At 40.1% G+C, this 12,346-nt stretch overlaps 1 protein-coding gene across 1 annotated transcript in view; it reads left to right on the forward strand.

Moving 5' to 3' along the window:
* LAMA1 (laminin subunit alpha 1) overlaps positions 1–12,346 on the forward strand; it is a 264,311-nt gene that overhangs the window by 116,092 nt on the left and 135,873 nt on the right. Inside the window, exons 10-19 of the mRNA XM_073679061.1 lie at positions 432–592; positions 1,622–1,762; positions 3,372–3,545; positions 4,271–4,372; positions 5,626–5,837; positions 7,267–7,378; positions 8,616–8,726; positions 8,954–9,081; positions 9,315–9,401; positions 11,011–11,222. Coding sequence (XP_073535162.1) covers positions 432–592; positions 1,622–1,762; positions 3,372–3,545; positions 4,271–4,372; positions 5,626–5,837; positions 7,267–7,378; positions 8,616–8,726; positions 8,954–9,081; positions 9,315–9,401; positions 11,011–11,222 — 1,440 coding nt within the window. The remainder of the gene's footprint in view (positions 1–431; positions 593–1,621; positions 1,763–3,371; positions 3,546–4,270; positions 4,373–5,625; positions 5,838–7,266; positions 7,379–8,615; positions 8,727–8,953; positions 9,082–9,314; positions 9,402–11,010; positions 11,223–12,346) is intronic.

Genomic DNA, 12,346 nt, shown 5'->3' on the forward strand with positions numbered 1-12,346 from the left:
AGTCGTGTGTGGATTACATGCCTTCTTATTTTCTCAGATGAGGAGAAGATGGAAAAAAAATGTCTAAATCTTCTTCATTCTGTCAGTCCTTGGAAATCAAACTGCACTCAGATGTCATCTGAGTGAAGTCAAACTTTTTTCCACAGACTCATTGACTTGCATGGCTGAGTGCAAACTGAATATTGGATGCAAATTGTGCATGCTGCAATTTAGCAACAGAATCTATCCAAGGAAAAAAATTGCACATGTGCACGGCCCAATGCACTAACATTTGTTCGAGTGGGATCCGATGTTTTGTCAGATCGCAGGATCGCACTCGGACTGAAAATACGGTTGTCTGCACGAGCTATTAAAAAATAACGTTAATTTTATTCTTTAGATTAGTTAGTTACTGTCATGGTACTGTAATCCATGTGTTTTCCATTACAAAGGTGTTCTTCCAGGAAAGTGCCAGTGCAAAGTGGGATACACAGGCACAAAATGTGATTTGTGTGAGTTTGGATACAAGGGATACCCACACTGTGTGCGCTGCAACTGCAGTCTAATAGGAAGCGTGAATGATGATCCTTGTGCAGAACAGTGTATATGTAAGGTGAGTGTAAATGACAGACCCCTGCTTTTATAACAGGCCGTTTTCTACAATTCTGCTTATTCTCAGTTGGATTCTTTGGTCTATCTCTTAAGCTGTCATCAGTGACGTAACTAGAGTCCGATGGGCCCCTTTGTAAAATTTGGATGTGGCCCACTTCCCCCTCCCTGCATGATGGTCAGATGTATGGGCCCATTTAGCATTCTTAATCCCATAAGGACATACAAGTTGCACCCCCTCCTCCATTATATAGTAATATCCCCCATTTGAGCTCCTTCCTAGTATATATTTTCCCCATCCTGGGCCCAGCCTAGTATATATACCCTGGAATATATGTCCCTCATCCTGGCCTCATGCTGGTATATATGCCCTTCATCCGGGTATATATGTTCCCCGTCCTGGTATACATATCCCCCATCCTGGTATATATGTTTCCCATCCTGGTATATATGTTTCCCATCCTGGTATATATGTTCCCCATCCTGATATACATATACCCCATCCTGGTATATGTATCCCCCATCCTGGTACATAGGTCTCTTATCCTGGTATATATATCCGGCATATCCCCCATCCTGGTATATATGTCCCCCATGCTGCTGCTGTTCTTTAATGCATAGAAAAAAAAATGATTTACTCACCTTCCCTCTTCTCCCCTGCCGTGCAGCGTCCTTTTCTGAAGCTGGCCGCTGACTTCAGCGTGCAAGTGACAGGAGTGCATGACGTCATTGCTATGCGCCCCCAGTCATGTGCACGCCAGCGTCAGCTGCTGGCCTCTGATTGGCCGGCAGCGTGTATTGCAGCTCACAGACCTGGCGAGTCTTTGTGCTGTAATACACTTCAGCTTAATGTGTGTCCGAGGATGCACATCCAGTTGAAGTTTGTGCTGGTGTGAGCAAGGCACTTACCCGGACAGGCCCGGTCGCGAACTCTGTGTAGATATTTTCTTAAATGAATGAGACCTGATGTAATTATGCAGATTAGGATGAGCAGTAGTATTCATATTAATTATTATTGGGTCTCATATTTCAGGAACACGTGGAAGGGGAAAACTGTGATCGGTGTAAAGCCGGTTACTACAACTTACAGGCGCAGAATCCAGAAGGATGTACTGAATGCTTCTGCTTTGGTGTTTCCGGTGTCTGCGATGAACTCTTTTGGCACACTACCCAGGTATAGGAGCAGCTTACATTTATTTCCTGCCATGGTAGAGTATTCATCTATATGACTTCAATATAAACTTTTTTTGGAACAACCCAAAATGACTTTTCTAATTTAGGTAATAGATAACTGGTCTCATTAACTTGAAGTTTGCTTCTGGGAGTATTGGCTGCCTATGAAATTTATCATCATATTTTCATGCACTTTTGAAGTGAAATATCATTAGATTAATTCTGCCTGAAGCACGAATCGGAGCCTGGCTGCGTGATTGCAGCAAGATATATCTTAGGCTATGTTCACACTAGGCTTTTTTTCAGTGTTTTTTTATGCATTTTTATGCAAATTTTCAGCTGCGTTTTACAGTACCAGCAAAGTCTATTAGATTTCAGAAATCTCATGCACACACATTGGTTTTTGTGTCATCAGTATTTGTGCTTTGCATGTTTTTTTGCACAATAAAGTATGTCACTATTTTCAGCATTTTTTTCTGCATTTTTTCAGCGTTTTTCACCCATTGAAAGTAATGGGTGCTGAAAAAATGCCTAGTGTAAACATAGCTATCAGGTTTTGCTACCTTTTTAGTGAAAAAAAAAGTACAGCAGTACGTGAAACGCATTTATTTTTGTGATTTTACCATCTTATCTTGGTCATCTGAGATGGCAGTTTGGATTAGAACAGTTTAATTAAATTAGTTATGTGTACAGTTTTAAACATTGGCTGAGCCAGGTGTGAAAATGAACAATACCTGTGGCCCATGGACATGTGAAATTGAACAATCTCTGAGCAACTCAATGGCAGACCCTATAGTGTGAAAATAAATAGTGTCCTATAAACTCAATGTACTGCCAATGTCTTAGAAAAACTATTCCTGAACAATTCACCTTCCCCCACTGTTACATTTATAATTCTGGTTAATATGGTTTCACATATGTCTTGCATTGGTGACCTGTGTTCATGATTCTGTGGTGGAAGCAAAGCTGAACTTTGTGATCCTGAAAATCGCACCAAAACCTGTGTTTTTGATGCAGCTTCTTTCCTGCAGAAAAAAATGCTGAAAAAACGCCAAGTGTGAACATAGCCTTAGGGTACATGCACACTTTTAGGATTTTATCTAAGTGTTAGCCGCAGAAATTTCTGCACCATTTCTGCATCTCTTGGCAGGAAAAACGCAGAGTAAAATATTCTTGTTTTTGCCATGTTTTTTATGCGATTTTTACATGCGTTTTTGTTGCAAGTTTTAACCCACTCAATATGGGTGAAATCTGCAGCAATAACTCTGAAAGAATTGTCATGCTGCAGATTTAAATTTGCAAGTCAAAAATAAGCAATGTCTCAAAAATGAGACTTCAGGATTCGCATTCAGTTTGCCGGTATTAGGAAATCCTTCAGGTTTTGTGACAAATCTACACAGAAAAAAAGCATGACAAAACTGCAACATGTGCACACAGCCTAAATCTGAAATAAGGAGAGACAAGACTAGTCCAAGGCTGACTTCTCCCCACCGCGCTCGTTGTCCAGTTGATTCAGAGGTCTTTCTCTATGAAGCCTTTTAAACTATGTTTTCTCTGAAATGTGGCAGCATTTGTGTCCTTGCTGTAATACTTCTGTTTTCTTACTGTAGCTCTCTGATATAAGGGGTTGGCATGTCAGTGATTTACATGGGTCAGAAAGGATTCAGCCTCAGCAAGACCATTTTGATGGCCCACATCAAATAAGCATCAACAATACAGAAGCTCGGAAGACATTACAATCCGTGTATTATTGGGAGGCGCCACATATTTATCTCGGAAATAAGGTATGTTCCTCTTTAGATGAAGAAAAGCTCTTCATTCTTTCCAAATCTAGCCAGTGATCATCTGCAGCCCTAAAACAACTCTTGTCCGATCAGACTATGCTACCCTGAGCTTATTTCACTTAGGAGGACACTTCCTTTTGATGCGCAGTTATTCTCCTACAGTTCACAAATCAGACAGGACCCTTGAGCTTCAAGGGAATGTACTTTAAAAAATGACATATTGGTTAAATCAAATTTTTAATGTTAAACATATATTTTGCTATTTCCATTTTTCCATTTATGTAGAAAAAAAATCTTGAAACCTTCAATTTTCTCCTGACCGCTGAGACTCATAATTGACTGAATTCCTGTTCTCTATTACACTTCAATAGTCATCCCATTATCCTCCTATTACCATGCAAGGTGTCACCTATACACAGATTACACATGATTGCAGAATTCACAGTAGGTGATGGTCGCAACTTATTCCCTATCCCTCCCTGCACGGCAACCTCTGCACATATCACAGAGCATGCCTAGAACATTATCTCATAAAAGACAGTGAACATCCCCAACCTACAGGTTGCTATAGTAGTGTAGTTGCTGAATGCAGTTAAGAGCATCTCTGGCAGGATTGTAAACCCCATAATCATGTACAGAAAATAGAATTAAAAAGGATAAATCTGGTTTAAAATAGGTAAATATCTTTTATTCTGGTTTTACGGTTCGGTATTTTATGATTACAGTTGACATCTTATGGGGGATCCATGAGGTACACCGTATCTTATGATGTTCCAGTTGAGAGTTCAGATGGAGAGATCATCTCTAATGTGGATGCTGTTATTCAGGTAATCTATACAGCTGTTTTTAACTCCTTGCTTTCAATCCGATCACCCTGTAGAATTCTACATGAATACATTTTTTTAGGTTTTATACATAAGATCCACTGTCTCCCACTAAAATGTATTATTTAGCTACTTACCGACCACCCATAGGTATTAAATTATAGTGCACTGTGCTGCCATTGTTTATCATGGTGGGCTCTGCTGGCGCAGTTTACGATGGTGTACTCTGCTGGAATGTTAATCATGTTGCACTGCGCTATCACTGATTATGATGGTGTACTGTTTTGGCACTGTATATGGTGGTACTGTTCATGATGGTGCACTAGGCTGGCATTGTTTATGACCGTTCACTCTGCTGGCGCTGTTTATGGTGCACACTTTTGTTTTTGTAGGACACTTGGCCATTACTTTTTTTGTTGGTGCCAATCTTCTGGTACTATTAATGGAGCTTTTGATATGTGAAAGTGGCTCTTCAAAAAAAACAAGTATGACCTAAGGTGTCTGACAATGGAGCTCCTCTCAGGCCCTTGAGTTGGGGAGGCCTGGTGTCAAACATCTATCCTCTTCTTTGGACATTCGCTGTATATGTATGGCAGAAGTCGTGAGGAGCTAGACATTATTCACATGAATGTATAGCAGATATACTTCTTGTTAATAGTATTGGGGAACAGAGGACCATGGTTATACGTCCTGCCACTAGAAAACCTGACAATAGGTGAAAAAAGTGTTTGCTCCCCCTGGTGTGGTATACCCTCTCCTAAGACACTTCTAAGACTATAGGCAGCAGACCTGACCTCTATCAGGTCTTCCACATTTTTTTTCTTAATTTTTTTTCTCTTAGATGGCATAGATGTCCCCCACATTTTTCTTTTACCTCAGGGTGTATGCACTGTGCACTCCACAGTAGTGTACTTCCCTGTGGACGACACATCTCCCACACCTCCCTGTGGATGTCAAATCTCAGCCACTCACCCATTTCCCGAGGTTGTTGCCGCAGTAAATTGCCAGTGGCCCTCAATCATAAGAGGTCACCGAAGGGCTGAGAGGAAGCCATCCAAAGATATCTGAAGGGTAAATATAATTCTCTCCCTCCCTCGTCCCAGACTTATCTCTTGGTCCCTCCTCAGAGGGTCTAGTTCTGTGGCCCTCACTGAAGCAACGTGTAGCCATAACAAAGCCATATAAAAGCAACCGTAGGAATTGTACAATGTATAACTATTTACCAGTTTAATGATGTATATTATACTTTCATACAGGGCAATGGAATTACCATAGGTACAATGTCTGATGGATTATTGCTGCAGCCATATGAGGAATACACAGCTGAGCTCAAACTAATTCCGGAGACTTTCGTAGATTTCTATACAAAGAGGCCTGTGGACAAGGACAGGCTTATGACTATTCTCGCTGATGTAAATAGGATCTGGATAAGAGCGAGTTACCACACTGCCAAGAATTCAGTCAGCAGGTAATATACGGCATGTTAGGGGTAATTTGAAACAATGTTTTATTACAAAGTGTGTACATGAACTGTTAAGAACTACGGGCGGACCCTGATCTGCATGAAAATCTGCCTCCAGAGCTTATTTTGAATGACAGAGAGACATTACCAGCATGAGACATGTAATAACTGACAGTCTACTCTCCTGATCTACATGTCTCACATTGGTAACGTCCCTTTAATTTAAAATAAGGCAGATACTTTGTGAGATCTGTGTCTGGCTCATAGATCTTAACAGCTCATTTACATATTAAGAAAAACATGGATTTCTCGGGAATAAGACGTTGGATTGCAGATATTAAGGTTTCATTGTATTCAAATTTTATTATCAATTTTTAAACCTTTATAGATGGCTTAGAAGGGTTGATCCTACTGTCAGATTGCCTTTAAAGTCTGAAAGTTACCGCAAATTACATTGAAAATTTGTCATGGGGCTTTTATAAACATCGCAAATGTTATTAACTTATTAAAAGTACTGAAGTTTAAAAAAAATCTTACTATTTGTTCCCCTCTCTGAATGTATGACTTTTAGGGTATGTTCACACTAGGTGTTTTTTCAGTGTTTTTTTATGCATTTTTTATGAAAATTTTAAGCTGTGTTTTACAGTACCAGCAAAGTCTGAGATTTCAGAAATCTCATGCACACACATTGGTTTTTGTGTCATCAGTATTTTGTGCTTTGCATATTTTTTGCACAATAGAGCATGTCACTTCTTTCAGCATTTTTTCTGTGTCTTTTCAGCGTTTTTCACCCATTGAAAGTAAGGGCTAGTGTGAACATAGCTATCAGGTTTTGCTGTGTTTTTAGTGAAAAAAGCAAGTAGAGCAGTATGTGAAACTCATTTATGTTTGCTATTTTACCATCTTGGCTGGGTCACCTGAGATGGCAGTTTGGATTAAGACAGTTTAATTAAATTAGTGATGTGTACAATGTAAACATTGGCTGAGCTAAGTGTGAGATTGGACAATACCTGAGCAACTCAATGGCAGACCATAGTGTGAAAATAAATAGTGTCCTACAAATTCAATGCACTGCCAGTGTCTTAGGTAAACTATTCCTGAACAAATCACCCTGCACCCCCACTATTACAGTTGAAATTCTGGTTAATATGGTTTCACATATGTCTTGAATTGATGACCTGTGTTCATGCTTCTGTGGTGAAAGCGAAGCTGAACTTTGGGAACCTGAAAAACACACCAAAAATGCGCCAAAACCTGCATTTTTTTTGACTCAACTTCTTTCCTGCCAAGAGATTAGGTTTTGCTACAGAAAAAAACGCTGAAAAAACGGCTAGTGTGGACATACCCTTACACTTTCAGACTGTATAATATTTTCTAATCATCATCTGCCTTGCTGTAGTGCCCAAGTTTTACCATTCTCTCTTTCTATTTGTAGAATAAGCTCAGTAACTTTGGACACAGCTACCCCTAATGTAATAGACCTTTTGCCGGCCATACAAGTGGAAAATTGTGAATGTCCTCCTGGTTATGCAGGCACATCGTGTGAGGTAATGGAGACAATTGAAAAATATGGGGGTGCTTTATTGTTATTATTTAAATTGAAGGGTTTACATTTGTTATGCAAAACATTATATTTTACATCCAGCCTAAACTGAAAAAAAGGCCTAATGTGAATTTGCTGTAATTACATAATCCTAGATAACTATCTACATAGATTTCTACAATGTATTAGTGTGGGTAAAATGTAGCAGTTTAGAGTCTATGATGTATAGTTTACTTAAAAACCTAGGCATTAACTTTAGGGAATCTGTCACCAGGTTTTTGCCACCTAATCTGAGAGCAGCATAATGTAGAGACAGAGACCTTGATTCCAGTGATGTGTCACTTACTGGGCTGCTTAGTGTAATTTTTATAAAATCACTGTTTTATCAGCAGGAGATTATCACTAGAGGACTAGTAAACCTGCTGTCATATAGTCCAACCATGCCCCCACAACTGATTGGCGGCTTCCTGCCTATGCACAGTGTACCCAGAAATCTGTCAATCAGTGATATGGGCGTGGTAATACTCAGCATTCAGGAAACTGGTTGATCTGCAACAGATTAAAAAAAAACATTTTTTCAAAACTACAGTAAGCAACCCAGTATGTGATACATCACTGGAATAGGGTCTCTGCCCTTATATCAAGCTGCTCTCACATACAGTAGCAAAAACCCGGTGATAGATTCTAACCTCCAATAATAACATGTGATATTAAATACATGAGATTTATTTATTTGTAAATTTGTGTGCAGTCTGGCTTCCATTATGGTAATTGGATAGATGTTTAGTAAAGGAGAATATAAACACTCATCTTTAGTTATTGCTTTATTTCATGAAGGCCAAATTCCTTGGTAGTCCTTAAAAATAGAACCCTTTTATCACTTGTCTGTAAAATAAATTTGATGCGTTCGTGAATTTTTTTTAAGCTGTCAAAAAATTGTACAACTGTAATTATCATCATTTCACAGATCACAGTTTATGAAGAGAATGTTTTCAAATCCAAATTTTCTGCTGTAGACATAAATCACTCATAATCTGAATGATTTACTGTGGTTTTCCATTGTCGGTAAACAGATATTGACCGTCTGTGATTTTTTATAAATTTTCCAGAAAAAAATAAAAAATCAACTTGGCAACCCGCCATCATTCTTCTATGGTCCACCTCTTTTACATTAGCATAGTCTAGTAAAGTGTAATATGGTGTTCCAGAAATAACAATTTTATGGTGAATCTGTTTCCTAGTCTTGCATCCCGGGATACTACAGAGTCGGAGGGACCCTTTTTGGTGGCATTTGTCAGCCTTGTGAGTGTAACGGCCATGCAGCTGAATGCGACGTCCATGGCGCATGTTATGTAAGTAAGATATAAACACTCCATTGCTTGTGTCCAGACAATATGACCTCTACAAAGTGAGCGAGTCAGCAGATAACTACACCAGACACTGCACAGATTGCATAGAATGTGATGTTCTGATGTATTTCTTACGTATCTGTGCACATTCTAAATGTAATGACCTGTTTTCATGAGAAAGCTTGTTTTACTACACGTTTTAATACTATCTCATAATTTATATTCTTCAGGGCTGTAGGCACAACACTACAGGTCCTCACTGTGACCAGTGTCTGCCAGGCTTCTATGGCGCCCCCACTGATGGCACGCCCAATGACTGTCAGCCATGTGCCTGTCCTTTGACCATCTCATCCAATAAGTGAGAAATATAATTTTATTTTTATTACCAGATTTTATTTACCTTAGTCTTTTCATAAAGTTATAGATTTGTCTCATATGTTAGTATGGTCTTAGACACACTGAGGCCACCAATAGCGACAGACATTGCTGAACATCTGTGATTATGTATTATTGCTTAGAATGGAGAGAAAACTATGCTTCGCTTTTTCTTCTATTTTTTTTTTAATAATCAATATTTCCCATCATTTTCAGTTTCAGCCCAACTTGTTTTCTGTCCAATGGCGAAGAAATTATTTGTGACCAATGTGCACCTGGCTATACAGGGACCCGATGCGAGAAGTATGTATTTTCAGTTGTTCGAAATTTGTCTTTGTAACAATGTCAATGTTTTGTTTTTTTCGTAATAATTTAAGTGAAACCTGCCTGCCATGTTGATGTCATGGCCCTCTGATTGCTACTCTAATGTCATCGCTAATGTTTTTTTATTGTACATGCATTGTTGGTTTTGACTGATGTGACGTCACATTGCTGGGCTGGTGGGGTGATTGACTTCCCGCTCTTACAGCTCAGGAGTTAGCATTTGAAGTCTGTTTCTCAATCCAGGATAATTATTTTCTGATCATGTTCATGCTCATCCAGCTATATGTAGTATGTTTTTAGATTTGTTTGTAATCACTTTTCTGTGATTGGCTATCCATGCATTAAACTGCTGCCCATCATTTCCTCCAACCACCCATGATGAAGCATTTGTAAAACGTACATCGGGTGTGTTTGGTGAGTGAGCCATTTTAACATTGCGGCTAATATTGCTTGTACCTTACTTCACATTTTCTCAGGGCACTATGATTGTTTTTGGCGCTCCAGTCTTAATTGACTCACTTATAGGGATGAGCGAACCCGAACTGTAAAGTTCGGGGTTCGTACCGAACACCTAGTGTTCGGTGCTGAACTCTAAACATGGACTTCTCCTGGAAGTCCGTGAGAAGTCTGTGTTACTGTTCGGAGTTTGGCAGTGCAGCCAATCAACAAGCTTTTAGGCTGTGGGCACTTCCGCAGCCATCACAGCCACGTCAAGTATTGCTTCCTTTTGCAGCCCTGTAGCCCTTACTGCCACCATTTTACAGCCATTTTACAGCACCAAAGTTCGGTTTCCCAATGACATATATGGGTTTCGGGGTGAAGTTTGGATCAAGTTCAGGTACCGGAACCGAACTTTGGACTAAAGTTCGGCTGAACCTGAACTTCCCCGGGTCTGCTCATCCCTGCTCACTTGCTATGCGTACCTGACTTTACACACTGCAGTTTATCCTATGGATATTTGCATATAATTGATGTGTCTCTTCTATTTCTGTGCCAATCCCAATGTAGGAGTTATCCTGTCGGGAAAGTTTTTTGTATCCATTTGTAATTGCCTTGGGCTTGCACATTTTTGCTTCATCATATCATACTTTTTGCTCTTCAGTAAGTAGCAGACTTTTTTACATTATGTATTTAATACCTATAGGATACAAGCTGCATTAAACAAGTTAATCAGAAATGATAGAAAGCCATACAATATTCTAACACACCCTAATGCATCTTTCATACACTGTGCAGTAGACTACTGTCTTTATACTGTCAAATGGTATAATCCACCATTGTTTCCCAGGCTGACTGAAAGAGTGCTGACCCCATGCCCCCTATGTCATCTGACTCCGGACATTTATCAATGGAGTTAAATGATACATCATGGGCTGACCAAATCATGAGAACAATGCTTATTTCTAATCAGTGCTATGAATTCACGTGTGCTATGTCATATGTTTTTAATATTTTAGCTGCTTTGACAGATGAATGATGCTGCCATAAACAGGCGATATTGATCACCTGGACATTGGGAGATTTAGTATATTTTTGCAGGATCACTTGTCAATCTGATCAGGTCTGATGAACGCTGTATTTATTCTAGGTGTGCAAATGGCTACTTTGGAAGCCCATTAGTGCCTGGAGGATCCTGTGTCCCTTGTGACTGTAACGGCAATATTGACCCATTTGTAGATGGACATTGCGATTCATTGACCGGAGAATGTCTTAGATGCATTGGTAATACAGCAGGGCGCCATTGTGAGCGATGTGAAGATGGTTTTTATGGTGATGCCATCTTGGCAAAGAATTGCACTGGTAGGTATTTGTAGAACCATCTGTAAACATACTGTATGACTGAAAATAAGCTGAGTATTCATGGCCAGAAGCTTTTGGGTCAAAAAACTATGTTCATATTAATCAGGGGCAGACAATGACAACTTGGGGCTCCTGTTCAAGAAATGTGTTTGAGCCCCTATATCTTTTATGGCACTACATAGCCACATAGGGGCCACTCTCTTATTTATGGAACCAGAAATGCCACATTCAGTAGATGCCAGTCACACACTAGACATATGTCACATAGCCACAGTCACACAATAGACACATGCCACATAAAAGCAAGTCACACACTAGATACATGTTCTGAACTAGATAAATGCTTCCTAATTGCCAGTCGTGCACTAAACACAAGCCACATAAACTCAAGTCAAGTCACACACCACACACATACCACATAGACACCGTCATGCACTAGACACATACCACATAGACACCGTCACTCACTAGACACATACCACATAGACACCGTCACACACTAGACACATACCACATAGACACCGTCACTCACTAGACACATACCACATAGACACCGTCACACACTAGACACATACCACATAGACCGTCACGCACTAGACACATGCCACATAGACACCGTCATGCACTAGACACATACCACATAGACACCGTCACTCACTAGACACATACCACATAGACACCGTCACACACTAGACACATACCACATAGACCGTCACGCACTAGACACATGCCACATAGACACCGTCACGCACTGGATACATGCTACATAGACACCGTCACGCACTAGACACATACCACATAGACACCGTCACGCACTAGACACATACCACATAGACACCGTCACGCACTAGACACATACCACATAGACACCGTCACGCACTAGACACATACCACATAGAACGTCATGCACTAGACACATGCCACATAGACACCGTCACGCACTGGATACATGCTACATAGACACCGTCACGTACTAGACACATGCCACATAACACCATCACACACTAGACACATGCCACATAGACACAGTCACGCACTAGACACATGCCACATAGACACATTCACGCACTGGACTCATGCCACATAGACGCTAGTCCTAGTCATGCACTAGATGCATACCATAT

This window comes from Phyllobates terribilis, unplaced genomic scaffold (assembly GCF_046119375.1).
Source record: "Phyllobates terribilis strain yellow unplaced genomic scaffold, ASM4611937v1 Scaffold_4__5_contigs__length_816908805, whole genome shotgun sequence".
NCBI classification, from domain to species: Eukaryota; Metazoa; Chordata; class Amphibia; order Anura; family Dendrobatidae; genus Phyllobates; species Phyllobates terribilis.